Source organism: Candoia aspera, chromosome 2 (assembly GCF_035149785.1).
Source record: "Candoia aspera isolate rCanAsp1 chromosome 2, rCanAsp1.hap2, whole genome shotgun sequence".
Lineage (NCBI taxonomy): Eukaryota > Metazoa > Chordata > Lepidosauria > Squamata > Boidae > Candoia > Candoia aspera.
Window position 1 is genome coordinate 193,182,469 of NC_086154.1, and position 23,241 is coordinate 193,205,709.

Sequence of the window (23,241 nt, forward strand, 5' to 3'; positions counted from 1 at the left end):
GTAGCATTGGAAGTTTCTAGGTGGCAGGTCCTAGGACCACTGAACTAAACACACTGTAGGAAAATGAAGGAGTAGCTATAGAAAGTGGGTGAGAGGGGAAGGAAAAGGATGGATGAAGTGGTGAATACATCTGGGAGGATTACAAGTAGAAGACAATATCCTCTGGGACTTTCATCATATCTTGTGAATAAAACAAGGTGATTGCACGGCAGAACCTTCTCGCAAGCACTGCCTTTCTTATACTTTGATCATGACCTCTGACACACCTAAAGGAAATGTCAGTCACCGTTGCTATAAATTCAAGTTCTAGTAAGTGTGATAATACTACTTTTGCACAGAATGGTTTTTGGCCTTTGCGAAAAGAAAAACATTAAATCAAGAAATTTGATGAATGGCTTAGTGTTAGAGTGTAGGTTTCCTATTCTCAAGACACACCTTCAGCAGATTTCTATCTTTCTTTTTAAAAGGTGCTTTCACTTGTCAAAGGTATACTAAGCACTTAACAGAAATTCAGACTGACAGGGATACAGAACTCTGCACACTGAGTTACTTTTTACAGGGTGAAAGGTTATACATTTGAGGTAATAAGTGAAACAGTGTGACAATCTTCGGAAGAAATTAACTGCTTGGTATTTCATTCCTTCTGTATATAATTATCATTTCCTTCCTGCAGAAAGATGTCTTCTAAACAAAAATGCATCAGATGAGATTGTAAGTTTATATTAACATTTCAGATGGCGTCAATTTTATTTACTATTGCATGTGAATATTCAATCAAGTCTATGCAAAAGAAAAACAGGAATATTATTGGATATCCTGGAGTGTTGGAATGAATACTCAGTCCAATACTTGTTAATACTGTTATAAAGGGTCAACTAAATGTTAACATACTTGTGAAATATCTAAACTTGTGCCAGCAAAAAACACTCGTTAAAAGTATACTGATTACACAATGCAATGGGCTCACTGAAATTTTCCATGTGTTAGATAGATTGTGTTTTATATGTTCAGTGGCAGGTTATTACACTAACTGGACTATATTGATTTGGATAGATGTGTACTGGTTTTATCTTGGTAATTATATTTAGCTAAAAATCAATTCCCATTTCATGCAAACTTAATAACAGCCTTTGTACGATTTCATGTTGAACTCATCTATACTCAGCTTCAGCCACTTTTTATTGCCCTAGGACTACGAAAATTACAGTTATAAGCCTGTGTCTGTAATGCTAATCTTTCTGGAATGTCCTGACTAGATATTTTTTCAGGGTTAGTATTCCTTTTTTTTTTTTTTTTACAAAAGGTGTTACAGCATAGATCAAGGCATAATTGGGAGTAAGTCTTACTTAATTCAGTATATTTAAGTGAATGTGTTTTACTCTGCATCTTTAAATAAAATGGTCTCCAAATTACATGAAATTAAAATAATAAAAGCTATCCTAGGAAAATAATTCTGTAATTCTGTGGCTCTGTGGAGGTAGATTGAAATCAAGTTATACCAATACAAATTCTGACCTTGAATTGAGTTACTTTCTGCAATAACTCATTTCTGAGCATACATCCTTTACCATGTGTTCAGACCTAACTACAAGTTAATTTTTTTTACTTGCCTTACAAGTTAGATTTTATATTAGCTTGAAAATATTAGGACCCCAATGCAGTGTCCTTGAGAGACATGTTAGGACTGCAACTGATGGCCTTGCTGATTGGGCAATTCTGGGAACTATAGTGTCAACATTTCTGGAGGACATTGGGCAGGGGCTATAAGATTATCAAGCTACAGTGTTGCATTACAGGTGTTTTTATTCTTTGGTAAGAGAAAAAAACCAAGAGATATGATATGTAGAAACTTACAGAAGCCAGTCCACTGCAATAATGAGGGTAACATCTTCAGCTGGCAATCCCACTGCACTCAGCACAATCACCATGGTAACCAGGCCAGCCTGTGGTACCCCTGCTGCTCCAATGCTGGCGGCTGTTGCTGTCACACTGCATCCCAAACCAAGAAGACACAGTCACTGAGGTAGGCTCTGACTAACAGAGCATGAAATGGTACAATGGATTTGGAAACTTTATTTCTGTTGATGGAGCCTGAAACTGCACTTGCCTTGTCTTACAGCTGTTATCACATTAGGGTAAAGGTAAAGGTTTCCCTTGACGTAAAGTCCAGTCGTGTCCGACTCTAGGGGGCGGTGCTCATCTCCGTTTCAAAGCCTTGGAGCCGGCGTTGTCCATAGGACACTTCCGGGTCATGTGGCCAGCATGACTCACGGAACGCCGTTACCTTCCCGCCGAAGCGGTACCAATTAATCTACTCACATTTGCATGTTTTCGAACTGCTTGGTGAGCAGGAGCTGGGACGAGCAACGGGAGCTCACCCCGCCGCGCGGTTTCGAACCGCCGACCTTCCGATCGGCAGCTCAGCGGTTTAACCCGCAGCGCCACCGCGTCCCGCATTATTATTATTATTATTATTATCACATTACTGATTCATATTCATATGTAATCAACTACAATTAGAAAGACAAAGAGGAGATGCAAAGTGATTTGGATGCAAATGAAAATTTATTTTGCAGGTTGGTGAAAAGGGCAAAACAAGGATCTTCCAAGCAGTGTGAATGGAATTAAAAAATAAAAGTAATGAAATAATTGTTTGAAACTGAAATAAGAAATGCTCGAAGGAATGTTTTAGAGATGTTTATGGGACAGTAGTATGTTGACATGGAATTAAAATGAATGCTGTAAATGCTAATGTCCAAGGAAAAAGCGATGCCGTAAATGATATGAGAATGTTAAAAAATGGGAAGGCTGCAGGAATAAACAGTATAACTGGAGAATTGCTAAAAGGAATTGTTTGCAAATTGTGCTTTATTATTTCCTTTTTTAAAGAACTTCCCATCTTGAGATCCTTTTCTTACTAGCTTCTCCAGACATGGAATCATACTCATTATTGCTCTTTTATAAAAATACTTTCACGTTGAAGATACGTGTTACACCGCTGCCTGCTGCCTGCTGAGCCAACTTGCTAAACTACAAGCAGGAGATGGTATTTAGAAAAGACAAAATGTTCCAGCTTGCAAAACCAACATCTTAACTCTAGCATGAAGCTACAAGTCTCTCTTCCCCCTGTTTCTGTTGTCCATCAAGTCAAACAGTTTGTAGTGTAGGATATTTGAAAGTTAGTTATCAAAGGCAATATGGTGTCCAAATGCGATGATCTTCCAATGCTTGATTAGTTGAGTACCACAGTTAAATTCAGTGATACGCTGAATTTAGCAATACAGTGTGGAAATTAGTAATGAATACAGCTAATGGATTTTCAGGGCTATGAAAATCCTCTGGGCACAAATATCAATTTTCCTGTTAGTGTTGGAATATAATCCATGCAACAATTTAACTGTGACCACAGGCCTTATTCTCAGAGTATATGGCAGCAAAGCATAACATTTTACAGGTGGTTCATCTCAAGGAACACCCCTGCACTGGGCAGGGGGTTAGGCTAGATGACCTCCAAGGTCCCTTCCAACCCTAAGAATCTATTATTCTAAATACTATAGATGAAAAAAACTAAGTAAAATACATGATACAGCATAATCCTTACCTAATTGTCACTATTTGGCCAATGTCTAGCTCTAAGTCATTAAGCTGTGCAATAAAAACAGCAGCCACTGCTTCATACAGTGCGGTCCCATCCATGTTTATTGTTGCTCCAACTGGTAAAACAAATCGAGTAATTCTCTTGTCAACATGGTTTTTTTCTTCTGCACAGCGAAAAGTTACGGGTAAAGTGGCTGAACTAGATCATGCAGACCAAGGACAAAAAAAAATAAAGACATTAAGAAGAAGTATGTCAGTAAGAACCTAATGTGCACATTTATTAATTTAACAATCAGATCAAGACAAAACTAACATCAAGGAAAAATGCAGCAGATATATGATAATGTTTAAATAATATCAAATGAATGTCTAAAATAAATTCATGTGTAAGTTAATTTATATAACCATGAGCTAATGTAAATGTAGGGAAATATTTTTGTTATCCTTACCTGGAAGAAATCATGAGTGCTGTCAAAAGTGCTTGAGCCATACCTATGGCAAACTTAAATGGATTTTTCCGGACTATGATTAAGTATATTAGAGGTAGAATTACAACAGAATGGATTGCAAGTCTGAAATAGGAAACATTTAATTTTAATTTTATTTAATTATTTAATTTTTATCCCACCTTTTTATTTTTATAAATAACTCAAGGTGGCGAATATACCTAATACTCCTTCCTCCTCCTATTTTCCCCACAACAACAACCCTGTGAGGTGAGTTGGGCTGAGAGAGAGTGACTGGCCCAAGGTCACCCAGCCGGCTTTCATGCCTAAGGCAGGACTAGAGCTCTCAATCTCCCGGTTTCTAGCCCAGCACTTTAACCACTAGACCAAATTGGCAAACATACATTAACTATTGTAATATTTAACATTAAAATCTTAGTGAACAGATGTAGATGGGTTTCAAAATTGATCAACAGTGAGAGAAACATATTTTCCTACAATCAGTAAAGCTGTTTAAGGTAGACTGCAGAATTATCCCTTTTGTATTTGATAACATAAGACACACCAATCAGCAGAATGGTGTTATACTGTATACTAGTAAGGAAATCAAATCTCCCATTAGTCACTAATTAAACATTAAATGCATTTAAATCAATCTGGATGTCTTTTGTCCCTTACAAAAATAACTGGGAGGCTGCAATATAGAGAAGAGAAGCAACCTCCATCTCCTCTCTAAGCAAATATCTTGAAACACAGTTCTATGTACTTGCAAATAACATTAGCATTAGGAGATCCTCTATTCTCCCAGCCTCTCTTCCCCACTTGTGCAACACAGGAATAATATTCTATTTTACATGAATATAATAAGGATTTCAGACCATGAATATGAATGCAGCCTGAGAGTAATTCATGGAGCTTATTTGTACCAGCCATGACAAAACTCAGATTCAAATGGTTTCTCTTATCTTTCACATATGAGGCAATTGACTGATTGATTGATTGATTGATTGCCTGAGAGCTAATGACTGAAATTAAAATGTTGTATTTTTAATTCAGTACATTTTCAGTGTATCTGAAACACAGTGAGGCTCAACACAATTAAAGTTCCCCAGAATGGTACATTTTACCTTTCCCCCAACTATATAAAAATCTGATTTATCAATTCAAATTAAAAAGGAAATAAATACATTTTATTAATTAGAGGAATAACATACCCACTCAATACAGTAGCCATATAAAGACCTAATTTGCGAAAAATCTCCCAGTCTTCAACTTCTATTATCTTTCCAGCAATCAAAAACAAAATGCCTAAAGGCATATACCTACAATGTACAAAGAGGCATTAAAAATTATGCTAAGATAATTTGCCATGCAATTCTATATATATCAAGAGTGCACAGGCAGAGGAATGCAGTATTATTTCATGGATAGTATATTTATCTAACTTTTCTTATGTCTATTGCAAAGGATGGAAAAACTAAATGGCCAATGCTAGAAGCAGCATTTTTAATTTTAGACTTGAATGATTTATAGCATTTTGAACTATCATGCATATCACGGATGAAGTGCAGTAATGATTTCTTGGTCTAAAAAGAGTGTTTTTGCAGATTGTTTAGGCTTAAGAAAGCACATTTTCCCCCAAAAGATCCTCCCTGCATATTGAGATAATCTGTGAAAGCTTTCTTCCTCTGGCAGTTTGAGTGGAAGCTCTGTGGAGCAAAAATTACTAAGAAATCCCAAAGACTACAAGGGTCATTGGAAGTTTGCCAGAAGATACTGGTTATTCTAAGCCTTTTGGCAGAACCAATTGTTCAATTTTGGCATTCCTAATACAAATGTATTCAACCATTCTTTTAAAAAGGCAGTATTACCATTAATACATTACAATTAAATGAATATAATCTTACAGAATAATTGACAATCATTAACTCATTCAGAATAATTGATTGATTCTGATTATGAATTATTTTGTTCGTATTTATTTAAATTTAACTTATTAAACAAGAATGCTGTCCTTTTACATAAAAAGATAGGATATGCCCTTAAATGAACAAATCACCCAATTGAGTTATGATGTTAAATCCAAATCTGGTGTACCCATGGAAATCCATTCAACAATGGCTACTCATAAGTAATTTACCTCATTAATTTCCATGCACCTATTCTAAGCAGGACCAAACCTGCATTTAATTTATAATTTGGAACAGAAGTTTTACTGAAATACTAATTACTTCTGCTATTTGGCAAGTATGCTAATTCAGGTTAGCATTAGAAGCAACTTCTCAGAATGATATTTTGTTTGATCAAACCATTCAAACTTCCAAGTAGATACTTTATTTTTACTATTAATAGTTGAACTGGATCCTTAAAATTTAAATTATTTAGATATACATACACACATATGTGTACATCCATGCGCACCCCCCCGTATATAGCTGCCTGGCGAAAAGCATTAAAAAGATGAGCTTTGCAAAGTGCATGAGCAAAACAGCCATATCCTTCAGAAGGGTAGCAGGTTTTGGGAAGGCTTTCCCAAGGTCTTTGTTGAAATGTGTAACAAAATTTTAAAGGAGTTAATGAAAAGATACTATCCCACTTACCACATAATTATCTGAACTATATACATTGTGGCATCATTCAGGGCATTGAAAAAGTCCACCAGCACTTGTCCTTTTTCTCCCATTTTCCCAATAACAATTCCGAAGACAAGACAAAAGACTATCAATCCGAGCACATTAATGCCATCAGAATACATGCCCACTATTTTGTATTCTTTAGTTTTGTTCTGTAGGTTGAGAATGGAAGAGGGAAATGATCAACTAGCAGTAACACATTTTGCTAATATGAAAATTAAACAATGTAACTCTTGTCTGGGAGCAGCTTAACCTTGCTAGGATTTTTGATTTTTGACTAATAGTGCTTCTGTAGCTTGATCTTAAAGGCCTTTGATAACAGCCTTGGGCAGCACCTTCAAAGCGGGTGGGCTTTGATCATGACACTGGGCCCACCATCGGGCAGATTTTGCCCTCCTCTGCAGACACACCTGTGCCTAACTGGATGTCCTGTCCACCAGTGGACTTCTTTTTATTAACCGTCACTTTAAAAACCTGAACTTCACTACACAAATTATTTCTATATTATTTCAGTAGTGCTAATGCCATATAATGCACAATAGTAGCAATATTATAAGAAACACAAGCATCCAATAATATCTTAAAGACTAATAGTAATTAAGGGGCCAAAAGTCTTTTGTTTTGCCACAACAGACTAACACAGCTCCCTTCTCTTTACCTGCGAAGTCTCCGTTGGCATTATAGCTGTGATTGGTTCATCTGTAGGAAAAGTTCCATTTTTATCTCCATTTGGGTTTTTTATTTCTTCGCGTTTGGTCTTATACTGGAAGTTAAGAATACATGTATTGTGTTAATGGAAAATGATAAAGGAAAACTTATTTTTAAAGCTCTTTTTAAAGTTTGCAACAGGTAAGATTTACACGTAGTACTACCACTTCTAGGATGCTATCAGTACCATGTCTATTTTATTTTTCCCTCTCTTTTAAATGTTCCTTTTTCTCTTGTTTTCTTTTTAATGTGAAAATACAGAGCTTGTTACACATCAGAAACCTAAGACTCTGTGTGTAGGGAGTAGGGAGGGATCCATAAGAAATGGATAACTTATGAGTATCTAACTATCCACTGATAATTGATTCTTGCTTAAAACTGGGGATTTGGTTGAGATCCATTTTCTAATATTAAGAGAGAAAGGCTAAAGGTACTGGGATTTTTTCTAAGGTACAAAAGATACAAAGTCCAGAAGAAATCATATGCATTTTTGCCCAGAGTTCCTCTAGTGAGAGGAGATGGGCGGTGACAAATTTGATAGATAGATAGATAGATAGATATTGGCTGCCAACTAGTGCTCAGCATTATCTCCCCAACAGTAGTTATTGGAAAAGGAAATGGATTTTTAATTACAGAATTATGAAGTCATAGTTACTTTATATTATTTCATTTGATTTTTGTAAACAAAGCCTATTTGTGTAAAAATAAAGTTATTTCTACTGAATCAAGATCTAAAATAACAGGTAATAATATACAGTCCAACCATTACAAAAGATTGTTTAATGGAGATGCAAAAATTTCACAGAATTGCTGTTAATAAATACAAATGTAGAATCTACCTGTTGAAAGCAGGCCTGTACAAGATTTTCTGGGAACATATTTCTGGAAAAGGATTAAAATATGTAACTACGTAATAGTTGAAAACATATTCAAAAAGCATGATGTAATAGGTTTCTTTCTCTTACTCCAAATCTCTGAACATATAAATGTCTTAACCATTCTTTCAGTTTTAGAAAGACTTGGTTTATCTATTTAACTGTTGAAGATGTGAACCCTTAAACTACCTGGGTATTTTCTCTGTCCTGTACTTGCTCTGAAATATAGTATATTTCCCTAAAGTATCAGTTTACAACACTTCGTCCTTCATGTTACACAAATAGCCAATCCCAGCATGTGAAGGGATAAGTCATTCCATGAAATAAAAGAAAAAAGCAGACACGAAGGGCATATATTGCCTTCTGTACCATTTTGAATAGGGCTTTATATTTTCTATAATTCTGTAGCAGATGTTATCCCTTATTTAAAAGCTGTAGTTTAAATTGGGAGACAGCCATTTATTGTGCATTTTTAATAACTAAATAAGGAATGAATTCAGAGCAAAACTGGGCAGCTGGAAGCTGATTTCCCTGACTTATTTTCTTTATGTCCCAGCAATTTTCTGAAAACACACAGGATAAAGGAATGTTGCAAAATGGGCTATACTTCTGGAGTGGGGTTGGTGATCCCTGAAAATTTCTCAAAGGTACTGTCAATATTCAGGGATTCTCATTTTCCCCTTATTTATCCATGCCACAGCACAACCATTCAATAGGGTCCTCATCTCTCAGTAGAATATTTAGAGGGAGGTGTCAGCACTATTAATTTTTCTTAATTGTGAATGTAATCCATTGTTTTAAAGACTCACCTAATCAAGTCTAACATAGCATCCACTGTAGTCACTTCCGGTGTGCTACCCACTCTGTCAATTTCATCAGCTTTCTGAGATACTCCTGGTTTGATAGTCACAACCAATACAATCCCTGTAATTGGAGTGAGGGGGGACACAGCCCGAACAAGTTGAAATCTTGCAGAAAACATTTCAAAAAAGATTGCAGTGTAGTGTATAAAAATGACAGATGAGAATTATGCTTATCTTAAATTCAGGCCTTGGTTCTTCCAAAAACATAGTTTATTATTTTCTGACATATAATCAATGCCTTATCATATACAAATACTACTGAATCAGAGCTGCAGATGAACATAGGTTAGTTTGCTAAATGTTGTAGTTGTTTACAGCAAACAGAAAAAAGCTATCGAGCTATCCTTGATACTTCCAGTGTCCTTGGAATACAGCTTTGGATTCAAACTATGATCACCCAAGCGCTGATTGGTGAAACCATTAGAAAATATCCTTGATGCTTTTCACTTAGGTTTTTATTGTGCACCCATCCCTGCTTCTTTTGCAGAACCTGTGGTGAGCCTAATTGTAATTTATTTCAATCAGTAATTCTCATGTGTTTCCCCACCTCTGCTTCCATCTTTTTTTTAATTATTATTATTATCAGAAAGGGGATTGATTCTGATTCATCATGTCAGAAGCCTTCCAATTGGAAGCATCCCATTTTTGCTATAGTTTACATACAGATACATTAATGATTCGAGTAATTATCCCATTTCTGTACCACCACAACTTGATAAAATCTCCTTCAGGAAGCAAGACCAAGTGTTGTTACTTCCAAAATATATAGTAAATCTCATGGTTAAATATTAATTTTGATAGTAAAGAGAAACCTGTATGCCTGTGAGGTGGCACATTGAAACTGTAACCTGGACAAGAGGTCCTAGTTCATGAGCATTCTCTTGCTGTTTATCATGGCACTCTACAATGGATGATATCCAAGTTTGTTCTTCTCTGTAAATCTAAGTTAGACAAAAATTGACTATTTATTGCTAGCTTGCTAACCTATTAAAAATGTCCCACTACATTTCAAATGTAAGGATTTAAATATACAAGGGTTGAACTACTTATTACCTAAAATTACAGCTGAGGCAGTAGTGAAGAAGTAGTACACAACTGCTCGCAGGCCAATCTTTCCAGAAACACTGGAGTCCAGTGCAGCAACACCTGGGAAGATTTTAGGGAAAAGAGAATTTTTAGTGTATACATTTATAAATAAATGCAATGTGATATAGTTGTGATATATTTAACTGTATTCTCCATCTTCCTATAATAAGAATTACCTTTCTGGATTGGGTCATAAATCCAAGTAGCCTTGCACTCTGCTTCTAATAGTTGCTGACTATACAATCAATTTTAAGTTCACAAGCAGAATGTTATGGCTATCATTCTTGCCTATCTCTTGCATGGATAATCAAAGATACATTGTCCTAAACATGGAGATCTGACTTGGCTGTCAAATCTAATACTCAGCTCTCCTTCCTGCTGCTATATAGTGTATGTGTGAGTGTGCATGTGTGTGTATTTTATTGTTTGAGGCAAATACCATCCCTTTAACTTGCAGGAAAAAAGGCCAACTATTTTTAAAAGTCAACAAAAAGCCTTGTAACTTAAACACATTTAATGTGATGAGCAATTATGAATCACAAAATAGTTAAATCAGAATAAATGTGCTGGTCTTCGAGTACATACATACATCCCCATCATGCTATTATTCAAGATAAGCTATGTTATATAAAGTGCAAGAAATATGTCAGAAATAGTAAGTGAAAAAAATTAAAGGTATGAGATACAAAAATAAGGAAATATAGCTAAACATAGTTTATACCAACACAGTTATTCACAATACTTCTCTGTATCTTTCTATCTTTGCTTCTACCATGTCCATACACTGCTTCAAATATTGTCTTCGGTTTTTCAAACTTGTTACCTCTCTACTTTTAAAGATCTCATCAACTCCTTGATCTTCTCTTCCTCTAAAATCCATTCACTCTTTCTTCACATAGTTGTTTTGCAGTTTGATCGTCATCATTCTCTCTATATGACCAAACCACCTCAATGTACATATTAATTGTGGTAACTTAGTTTTGTATTTAATCCACATTCATTCATCACCCATCTGTTTTTGACCCTACCTCCTCTTGTTTGGCCTTATTCTTAAATAATCTTCAATGCATTCAACTTACTTTAAGTTGAATAACCAGCATAACCAATTGGCATAATCAACTCTCACTTTTATTCAGCAAGGTTGACAGAAGGACACTAATAAACAGCCATTTCTCCCCCTTCTTTTGACAAATGTTTGTCTCTCAGTGTGAGAGTAGCTGGGTGACTTTTGAGGTAGCCAATATGGCTACCTCTCTGGAAATTAATATTTTTTTAAAGTGCCTTAGAGATCAGAGAAATCATTTTATAAACCAAAATATTAGTTTGTCTATATACCCAATAAAATAAACCAATCAAGTTTATCTATAGAGTTGCAGGTAGCAAGTTACTTAGATGGAAGTTAGTAAGTTTTGTCTTAATTAAAAACAAAATTAATTAATTAAAACCACAGTCAAATAACAAATGTTGCATTAATTCTTCAAAACTGCAGTAGTTTACTTAGAAGCAAATAAAATAATGGCATTATGATTCCACTTGTTGTGGAACTCAGTATATTTGGCTTGATTTCTATTAACTTCCTTGGCCTCATCTAGCCCTAATAATAAGGACTCATCAGACATGTCATACGGACATAATTTGCTTGTACTATCCAACTGCAAGACTACAGCTGGTCCAGAATGCAGTGGGGCAGGCAGTATTGGGCATGCCACAGTATGCCCACATGACACCACTGCTCCATGAGCTACACTGGTTGCCATTTGGCTTCCAGGTGTAATTCAAAGTGCTGGTTATAAAGCCCTTCATGATATAGGGTCTGGTTATCTGAGGAACTGCCTTTTTCCCTGTCTGGTAACATCCGGCAGAGTAGGAACACTGCCTTCTCTCAATTAAACAATGTCACCTAATGGAGCCTTGGAGGCATGCCTTCTGTGCCACAGTGCCTGCTCTCTGGAACAGCATTCCCCCAGAGATCTGTATGGATTCCATCCTGCTTATGTGCTAAAAGATGCTGAAAACCCAGCTATTCTTCCAGGCCCTGGAACAGGGTAGTGGGTGAGCTCTTTTAAGTTTTTTATGTTGATTCATTTTACGTTGCATATCATCTGTTTCTCTATTTTATTGTTCTGGTTTTTTTTTATGATGATGATGATGATGTAAAGTGCCTGGAGTCAACTGGAGTCAGGAGTTCTTAAAATCTATGTCTTAAGCAAATTAATAAATTTTAATCTATGCTTCTTTAGTGTGACTAGTGGAAGCTGCAGGGCCAGATTTAAGGCTTAGCCAGGTAAACAGTTTGTAAACAGACTTTATTTATTTATTTATTTGTCTAATTTATCCCTGCCCATCTCCTCCCGTCGGAGGTCTCTGGGTGGTTTACAACAAATGATTAAAACCATCAGAATAATAAAATACAATAAAAATACTATAAATAGAAATATTTATTGCCAGTCTCTAGTCTCTGTTCTAGGTAGTCCAGATCACACTGAATACACAGAAAGAAGTTCTTATTTTTTGTAGTCTGTATTTTTTCATAAGCTATGTAGTTAGAGCAAAGGTCCAAGTATACCCTATATAAAAGCTGTGCAACAGGTTCATGGTTCATTATGAATATGAGAAGAAAAAAGTCAGGAAATTTATTTAAGCAGAACAATCCTGCCCCCCTCCCAAAATGGGCCACATTGGTTGAAACTCTTTAAAATGAGTTCAAGCCATTGGAGTAAGAGACCATCACGACCAAGACATTCTTGCTCTGGAATGATTTTATGACATCAGTACATCAATATGAATTCTCAACTAGGCTTCTTGGTTGTTCCCAAAAGAAGATAGTCTGGGAGACACTGGGAGACATTTACAGCCTTTTCAATGTCTGAGTTGAGCCCCAGCCACAAAAAATAGCTTTTTCCTGGAGCCTTCATACAAACAATCTTAGGGTTTACTGTATGCAGGATAGCTAAGATGACTCCTCCCAACCTTTCTGAAATGGCAATACAATTTCCCCATTACAGACATCCATTATCAGCAAAAATATCACATTTCTGGCTATTAAAAGACAAGAATTATGATTCCTCAGATCATCCCTCCCACACCCAGGTCAACATATGAGCCACTATGGCATCTCAAGTAATCTTGCAATCTGATCAACTTGAATTGGTAGGTTGGGTAAGAATTTCAATATAAAAAATTTCAGTACAGGAGAGACATTGAAGTCTGGAAGCAGGAGAGGCAATCAACTCAAAAGTGTCTATATTTGCAATTGTTCTCCATGGCTGGTAGACAAGTCTATCATTGTAAGCATTAAGGCTCCACCTCTGCACTGTAGATGACAGAATGATGATGTAGCTTATTATATGAGAAAAGTCACAGCAAAGCTTTGTGAACTATACAAATTTCAAGGACATAGCCATAAAAGTAGCTGTAAAACTTCCTGACTCCTGAAATAATATATTATGCATAATTCCTTTCAGTGGATAGCATATAAGATAATTGGAGCCTCTCTTGCCAGCTGGTGTTTTGTGGCGGAACATGAGGACGTGTGTCAGAATGTCAAGAAATCATGTATTTATTACACAGATTGCTGCATAAATTGCTGAATTACTTATCTGCATTCTCACTGAACACCACTCACAGTGTTGAGGCCATACTCAGTTACAAAATGCCAGTTGGCATGGCGATCTGGCTGAGCACACTTAAAGACTGCAGAAGCTGAAGCGGAGGGAAGAAAGGGAGTGTCAAGGCCAGGAAGAGACCCAGTGGCAGGGATGCAGTCAGGCCTAGAACTGTCCAGCATGAGCACACCTCCAAAATGGCCAATTGTTGGATTTGGCAGGGAAAGTCAGAAGAGGTCCAGCAGGAGATACCACCAAAGATATCTGGTGGTAGTAAGTGGTACAGTCACTGTGACTCAATGGCAGAAAAGTAGGGGACACAGCTGGCCTACCAAAAAATGCCCCATGGCTGAAGAGGCCTGGCAGCAAAGGCCTACCAGAGAGGTTACAGTGGCAGTGATCCACCAAAAAAGTCTACAGACTGAGAGCAGCTTCAAGACATACTAAGACTGGCTAGGGTAGCTTCCTTGTCAAAGGGTAGCACAAAACAATAGAGCCCAGGAGGAGATATTTTGGTGATTTTTCAAGTGTATACCTTTTTGATACCTATTCCTACAGATAGTTAGCAACTTTTTCAAGTTTTCAAGTGACAAAGATCATAAAATGATTAAATTATAATAGCCAAAATCCTATTCCCAAGTCTCATGCCACAATGCCAACATCTTGTATTATTTTGAAAAAAAAATGCTCACATCACACTTCTATATTCTTTCTCTAAAAATTTTTGAGATTTTGAAATCTTGTGAGAGGTAATTAATCTTAGTCTTTTTAAAAAAAATTGTATAATTTGGGGCAGCAACTACAAATGTTGCAAGATCTTAATGCTTGATGCCTACTGTTTGTATCACTGCTATGGGCCAAGACTCTTAACAGATCAAATCTGTACAAAACTCCTAGTTCCTCTGTAAAGAGATGTTGTTAATCCCTCACACTACTAGTTGTAGATCTGCTTAGAAGTGCAGCTGACAAAATCCATTTCTTCCTAGATTCCATTTTAGCCCACACAATAAATCGGCTGCTGAACAGAACCAGTAAAATACTAGTCTGTTTTACTCCCTCTGCCACTGCAATATTTGATGAACAAATCATAAATTCTTTCTCTATATAGATTGATTTCATACTGCATACTTGGCCAGTTACCAGGGCAGATATGGTGGTTGTGGTGTTTGCTTGACATAAAGACAAAAGATGTGTCTTTAAGTAGTTATGTCACTTTTTTTGTTCATGTGGCTATTAGTTAGCCAAACACATGATGCCCATATATGATTGTAGTCATAGACGTTTGTCCGTCAGATCTGTAAGAGAGTTGATTGTTGTGCTATTCCATAATATATTAATCCTAAGTAATGAGAAGCCATGAAGTGGTGTGAATGGGCTGTTAACTGGAATTATCATTCTAGCCCACATTAAAGTCTTGCACAGTCAAAATTAGCAATCATTTATTTGTATGCCAATAACTGACCCATATAATGTAACAAACCAGAATCTGGATCTGCATCTGCATCTTTTCTTGCAATCTTAATGTAAGTTGTGTTATAGACATCATGCATAATTGCATCTAAGATATTTTGTTGTTGTTGCTGTAACTAGTCTTTAAATAGAAAGAAATACTCCAATCTTTTAAGAACTTTATTATTATGATTTCAGACACAAGCAACGCAGTTTGATGAAAATAAAATTGAGAGGTTGGTTCCCCTTAACATCTTCTTCCCTTCCCTTCCCTTCCATTTTGAATGCACAAAGGGAAGCTGCAATAAATCTTTAAAAATACTGTAGTGACTTATAAATCTTTAGTAATATTCTAGGCCACACTTGTCAGCCAACAAGGTGAATGGTCTGAGGCTAGACACAAAACATTTTCTCTCTGGTTTTTTGTTTTCCCTTGGAGAGGAGAATAGAGAACAAGAAAGGAAAGACAGCAAATAAATTATGGAGGGAAGAGTTTTTGTTTTTCCCATGTTAAGAATGGGTACTCTATAGGCCCAGTCCTAGATATAGCCCCTGAGTCCTTTCTTTGCAGATCTTGAAGAACTGGTGGTGATTTCTCACTATTTTGAGGCAGGAAACATTTGAAACAGTAGCACAAGTCCTACAATAAGTTTAACATCATTTTAAAATTGAAAACATTCTACCACTTTCTTCAAGGGGAAAAAACACTTCTACCCAATTTGCATCATTACTCCACGTACTGTGGCCCTTGGATTCCCCTCCAAATGTAAGGCCAGGTTACTTGATGGACCACCTCTTCCCAATTACAGCTACCTGTCCCATCAGGTCTGGCAGGAGGGGCATTTTGCAGGTCCTGTCCATGAAGGAACTCCATCTGATAGGAGAAAAGGTGAGCCTTTTCTGCCATCACCTGCCCTCTGGAATATCATCCCTCTGAAGGTAAGGTTAGCCCCAACTCTTTTGGCCTTCCAGAAAGCCCTCAAAATATGTTTTTTTTTCCAGCATGCCTGGCTATCCCCTGGTAATAGGGAGCCTGCAAGTTGGTTACATTTTATGTAATATTTCCCCCCTCCTGGTATTGGTTTATCTATGTTTATTGTTTTAACTGTTTTTAACTGTAAAATGTTTTTAATTGTTGGCTTTATTGTACGCTGCCCAGAGTCACTTCATATGAGATGGGTGGCCATATAAATCTGATAAATAAATAAATAAAGTCTCCAGTAACCAAAAGGTTGCCCACAACATCCTATGGAAGGACCTCTTGAATCATTTATTTGAAAGAGGAAGTTGCATTGCAAAAAATAAGCAGAATACATCCTTTGTGTTCCCCAAAACATTTCTAGTTTGATCCTAAGTAACTAATATGTTGGTAAAAAATGTTGCAAGAGAACGGAATTTAGTTATATCTGAATGAACCCACTGCCCATTAGACTTCCAAAGATAATGTTATTCTGGCTCATCTGAAGTATTGATTTCACTTTAGTTACGAATACCGTTCATTCCCACTCCTTATCATCAAGCTATTAATTTACAAGATTTAAGGAAGTGTATAAAAGTAACTGTTCCCTCAGCAGCCAGCAGACTCACTAGTATATACTGGTGGCACATACTACTACTTCTTCCCTTTCCCATTCCCCTTTTTCTTCTTTCCAACCCAACAAAACGTTGTAAAGAAATTTCTTAAAGGGGCTTGTGGCCCTGTCTGTCAGCAGGATCACTCTGAAAACAAAACAGAATGGGACCAAATTTGATGAGGGGAGAAAAACTGGCAAAAGAAAGATTGTGCCTGAAAATCTGGCCATGGACTGCAGAGAAAAAAATCTGACCAATGCATTCCTATAGGAGAAGCAACTGGACAGTAGCTCAGAATTTTGCCAACTGCTCTACTTTTAAGCCCGCCTCCCTTCTCCCTCTTTGGGGTCACATGACTTGGGGTAGAGCGGCAAATGGCATGATTTACTTTATAATGACAATATTACACAAATATCAGCATTATACAAATGACATAATTTGCAGTGGAATTTGGTCTGTTGCACCCAAAGTCTCTGTTGTCAAGATCTGGTAAAATTGAGATTTTACAGTATTGTCCAGAACTGACAGCAGTTTTCCAGGTCTAAAAACTCCTAGCTTTGTTTCAGATCATTCTCTGGTTTTGAGGAACTGAGGTGGAAGAAATTAAATCTGGGATGTTCTGCAATTCACATGCACCCCAACTGACCTATATCCCCATTTATACTATAAAACTGAATTCATAATTCATATTTGCCCAGTCTAATTATTTACTTGTGTGTGTGTGCCTTCTAGTCAGTGTTTTCCTGATGATTGCCTGGACAAGTCCCTGCAGTTTTCTTGGCAAGATTTTTGGAAGTGGTTTACCTCTGCTTTCTTCCTAGGGGTGAGATAGAGTGACTGGCCCAAGGTCACCCAGTTAGTTTCATGCCTAAGGTGAGACTAGAACTGCTGGTTTCTAGCCTGGTACCTTAACTACTACACCAAATTGGCTCTCCAATTGTTTACTTGCCAAACAATTATGTAATATTTGAGAACATTCTACTTCTTCATCTACCTCCTCCAGTTTTCCTTACCCTTTATATAAGAAATGGGTTCATCAGTCCTTGCAGTTAAAATGAAAATGGTAGTTAAATGTTGGTTTATTAACCAAAATCTTCAATAATGTTATATTAGTCAAGATCCTGGTTAGTAAATGGGCATTAAGCTACCATCCTGTTTGCTTCCACTCTTCCTAATTGCATGAATTCCAGTTTAAAACACTCACCCATTATATATGAAATGGAGATTATTTTAAACTGGAATTTATGCAGTTAGGAAGAGTGGAAGCAAACAGGAAGGATGAGGAGAGACTACAGGAGCGCTTGTTTCTGGCTTTCACCTGAATAGTAAAGCTGGGAATTGTGTACTCAAACTGGATGAAGGAGTTTTCTTCTGTGTAAAATATTGAAGTATGGAAAGAATCAAACTTCTGAAACAAAGCATTTAAAATCTATTGCATATGGCTTGGATCACATCATGTATTAAAGTTCAGAATGGCTGTAATATAGGACACTAATATATGTAGATGAATATAGAGAAAAATGAACAAATGTAAAAGCAATGTAACACTCCCTCATTTAGGACTGATTCAGAATAAACGTAATAACTTCAGGCTAATCTGTGATGTTGGATGAGGGTCAAGGGAGAGTCAAATGACATGCAGTGTTTTGCCATTGAGGTGCAATTACCGCCCCTTTTGAATGTATATAGTGACACGGGATGCATTTATGAAAGGGGTAGAGCTGGCTGGGGAATTCTGGGAGTTGAAGTCCACATATCTTGAAGTTGCCAAACTTGAGAAACACTGGATCAGATTGTAGGGAGAAATAAGGGAAGGAGGAGTGTTCTGACTGGAGGCTCTAAATAATATAAGCACCAAGAGCTTGAACTGCGCTCTGTCTCAAATAGGAACCAGTGAAGATCCCTGTAATATAACAAAACAAAATAACTGCATGGAAACTACGTAATAGCTTGAACTGCCCTGTTCCTAACTAGGGTCCCAAGACAGACAGAAGAATCAGAAACACATATCAGGAGATTACTGCTGTAACATAATCATGAAAAAGAAAAGCATATAACACATAGATAACTCTTCCAGAAATAATTGTGAAATGTGTCCCAACTGATGATAAATAGAGGCCATCCAGTAAAAATTATTAGTGAAAATGCCAGCTATTGCCTCACAAGTAGTACCAGTCTGAGTGACAATAAGGGTTTCCAACAGCCAAGACCAGATGAAAAATCACAGTCACCCCACCCCCACTTCCCTACATGAGAAAGGGATGTGAACACAGCTATAAATTGAAGCTTGTTAAGTAGCAGGACTCTCAGTGACTAATGCCAGAGAGATATACATCAGCATGTAAGACTTGAAAACAGTCACATTAATTTATTAATTAATTCAATTTTATGGCTGCCCACTTGCCAGGCAACTCTGATTCTTTAATTATGAGCAAGCATTCCACAGCAAGCTTTTTACAGCTGTCCCTCTGGCTGAGCTGAGCTGTGTCTACTAAGAAAAATGTGGACCAAAAGAGGGCAGAAGAGACCAACAGAGAGCCAGTTTGATGTAGCATCAGGCTAGAAACAGGGAGACTGGTGAGTTCTAGTCCTGCCTTAGGCACGAAGCCAGCCAGCCAGCCAGCTGGGTGACCTTGGGCCAGCTGCTCTCTCTCAGCCCTAGGAAGGAGGCAAGGGCAAACCACTTCTGAAAACCCTGCCAAGAAAACTGCAGGGACCTGTCCAGGCAGGTGCCAGTAATCAACACTGACTCAAAGACACACACACACACGTCTCACAGATTTGAAACACACACACACACAGGCTTATATACCACTCCAGCCCAAAAAGACTCTGAGCAGCTTACTTTCTCTTTTTACAATATGACAGTAGTAAAACAATTTATCAAAAGTGCAAACTAACCATTAGAATGAAAAAAACAAAAACAAAGACGACTATGATAACTGAGGAACTTTAAACATACAAACAAAACCCCTGGGGGGGGGGGCTCCCAACTCACACTAGATCTCCTTGCAGGATTTTCTTAAAAAGCCAAGTTTGTACAGCCCTCCTAAAATTCAATAGAGTGGGGGCTCATATGATCTTGAGAGACAAACTATTCCAAGGAAGAGAGCTGCAATTAAACAGGTTTGATTGTTTGGGTTCATTAGTTCCTTAGACAGTGTTTCTCAACTTTGGCAACTTTAAGATGCGTGGACTTCAACTCCCAGAATTCCCTAGCCAGCATGTTGCCTAGGGAATTCTGGGAGTTAGAGTCCACACAAAGTTGCCAAGGCTGAGAAACACTGCCCTAAGAGAAGGGATCCTATTCAATCTTATTAGACAGCGAGGAGCCACTGAGAGCAGGGTAGTCCTGTAAATATCCAGGGCCTGAGACACCTAGGTGACAAGTAATTGTTTTCTTGGTGATTTAGTTTTTAATTTAAATTGATTCACAAACACACACACATACATATAAACATTAAGCAGTTTTTTCTAAATTAATGTAGTTACTCATCTCTAATACTAATGTTCAAATATTCATCTAAAGAAGTCTGTTAAGGAATAAGCTATTTGTAAAATAAGCTTTAACAGGTTAAGATATTACATTGCAGTGCAAAATTAAATTGTAAATGTATTTTTATGCTTCTGGAGCTTATATAAATTTTGATGGCCAGGTCTTTCAGAAATTAGACTATGATGGACTGTTGTCTATTAGAAAAAATAAAAAAAATGGATAACATTAAAGTAACCTGGCCAAAACTTTAGAAGTCTGTGGGTTTTAGATATATATGCAGGTACTTAACCAGGTTACTTCAGTTGGTGGAAATGGTGGAAATGTCCCACAGCAAAGGGATTTTGAAATATTTTTTTGCAACCACAGATTTTAGCAAAATTCATATAAAATTACAACAATCCATAGCACTTCAGTGCATCCCCTCTTATATTAATAACACTGTTTGTCAACATCTGCTTCCATATCTTCCTTGCGGCCCTTGCAAACAATGTAGCTTATCAACATCAGTCAATGGAAATAGATTTTTTTTCTTCTAAACTAGAATAAGGTCGACTAACAAAGGCCTGAGGAATCTAGCTCTGGGTTTCTGATATAATTTGCAAAATAGTAAGTAATGGCTCAAATCTTCCACCTGTGAGTTATTACAAATGCATAATTGGTGTGTAGTTAATAATCTTTTATATCTTCCATCCAAACAGGCTGTTAGCATTGTTTGAAAATGAAGTTCTGTGAACGCTTGTCTCAGGGAATGGGATGTAAGAGACTGTAAATAATACAACATTCCTTGTCCATCTTTAAAAGATTGATACCACTTGGCCAACTTAAGCTTACATATCTGCTATTTTGTCTAAAATCTTTATAAAATAAATAGTCCCTCAAAAGACTCAGTCAGAATCTAATGAAAACTCCATTCTAAGTAAACTCTATTAGAATGGAGTTTTCATTAGTTTTCTGATTCTAATACTGTATCAAGTAGTGCTATTTGGGAATTATGCTAGTCACAATATTAGCATCAAGATTACATTATGCAAATTATAGAGATAAAAAGAGACAGCAATTTTAAAGGAAATTATTAAATTAGAGGATTTCATGAAAATGAAAAAAACCCATGCTCCTCACACATTCCCTTACCACATCCTGCTGCTAATAGAAGCAGGAAATATTAGAAAAAAATAGAGGAAAGCAATGAAGATCCTTCTCTTCTTACAGCAACTTTGCCTCTAGACTTCGCGTTTCCTGCTTAGGAAACAGGAATTTTGAGCAGGACCACTGGGAAGACAGACCCTTTCCCCCTCCTCCCACTGATCCTGCTTAACATGGCTTGTTTCCCAGTTGCATTAGTTGAAAAAAAAACCCAGTCTGTTCTGGCAGAAAAGCAGTCAGGATTCCTTAAGTCATGAGTTACCTACTGTTACCTTAGACAATGGCCACCTCCACACAGCACTGATTCTATCCTTAATCTCTCCAAAGCAGTTTGAAGCTGCCCTTGTGATTGTCTTTACCTCTGCCAACCTTGGCATGCTGCAAGCCAGGAAACAGCATGTGCTCCCTCCATCTGACTAGCAGGAAAGTATAAAAAATCTTCAGTCAGTGCTCACCTGTTGAATTGCAATGATTCCTAGAGTAACAAAAATCCCCTCACCTCCCCCTCCACAGAAAAAGAGAAATACTAAATTGTAATGTCTCATCTCCACCCCATTTTTACTATGTGCTATATGTGTTTATCTGTGTTATTAGCACGAGGGCAAAACTGCTTGGCTGTGAAGCTGTTATATGGTCATTGAAACCTGTGATGAGGGCCTGACATAGTTTTACAAGCAACCACTTTTTCCAACACCCAAACTGTTGAGGCTCTGTGCATATGTAAGTGGGGGAGGGAGAGAAGGAAACAGCTGCAATAATCTGTCAGGAACATTAACTGGGCATTTAGAACCAGGACAATGTCAACATGACACTGGAAGATGATCCCCACACCCCCTCCGCCTCCCCCCCAGGTTAGAAGGTATCCAGCAAGACACTGGAGAAGAGTAACAAGCAAGTATGAGTAGTACTAATGGTTATGGTATGACTGGATCAAAGCCAAAAGGATGACCAGCTGCTGATGTGCCCAGAGACAAAGGGAAAGTTCAATGCTGCACTGGCATGTAGAATATCAGAACCATGAACTAAAGCAAATTTGAAGTTTTCACAGTAGAAATGTCAAGATTAAGCACATAAACAAACAAACAAATATTCTAGTATTCAGCAAACTGAAATGGACTGGAATGGATCATTTCACATGAGAGGAGCATCAGATCTTCTACTGCAGGCAAGAAAATCACAGGAGAAATAGAATAGCCATCATTATTAACAAAAGGCTATCAAAGTTAGTCCTCTGATACAACCCCAGAAATGATACAATGATGTCAAAGACTAAGGCAAGACAACCAATATTGCGGTGACCCAATTCAGTTCTCCAAGATCCACAAAGGAACCAAAAGTTGAATGTGAAGTTGGACTACAGTGAGTTGTCAACACAACACCCCCCAACAATATAATACTAAACATATAACACTGTAATATTAATGATGGAAGTAAAATGTCATCTGGAATAGTGGAAAAATTTGCCCTCAGTCTACAGAACAAAAAGGAAAGAGACTAATCTGCCAAGAAAACTCAGTGTTTATAGCATATACCTTCTTCCAATGGCCTAAAAGACAACTCTATACATGGGCATCACTGGATGGACAATAATAACATGAAACTGACCATATACTCTGCAAACACAGTTTAAAAACTGTTCAGTCAGCAAAAACAAGAACTGGTGCTGATTGCAGCTCAGATCGAAACTCTTTACAACTTAAAGAAAATGAATAAAATCATCAGAACAACAAATTACAACCTCAACCATATTCTACATGATTATGCAGTA

At 37.2% G+C, this 23,241-nt stretch overlaps 1 protein-coding gene across 2 annotated transcripts in view; it reads right to left on the reverse strand.

Annotated features, from left to right (window-relative positions):
- Nucleotides 1–23,241, reverse strand: part of SLC1A1 (solute carrier family 1 member 1) — a 43,571-nt gene that overhangs the window by 3,572 nt on the left and 16,758 nt on the right. For both annotated transcript variants that reach the window (XR_010067316.1, XM_063295084.1), the window contains exons 3-11: nt 10,176–10,268; nt 9,069–9,183; nt 8,224–8,266; nt 7,335–7,439; nt 6,644–6,828; nt 5,258–5,365; nt 4,047–4,169; nt 3,602–3,796; nt 1,855–1,989 (exon numbers count right to left, since the gene is read on the reverse strand). Coding sequence is in view for 1 of the 2 variants with exons in the window: in XM_063295084.1 (XP_063151154.1) it covers nt 1,855–1,989; nt 3,602–3,796; nt 4,047–4,169; nt 5,258–5,365; nt 6,644–6,828; nt 7,335–7,439; nt 8,224–8,266; nt 9,069–9,183; nt 10,176–10,268 (1,102 nt within the window). In the remaining variant the exon portion in view is untranslated. The remainder of the gene's footprint in view (nt 1–1,854; nt 1,990–3,601; nt 3,797–4,046; nt 4,170–5,257; nt 5,366–6,643; nt 6,829–7,334; nt 7,440–8,223; nt 8,267–9,068; nt 9,184–10,175; nt 10,269–23,241) is intronic.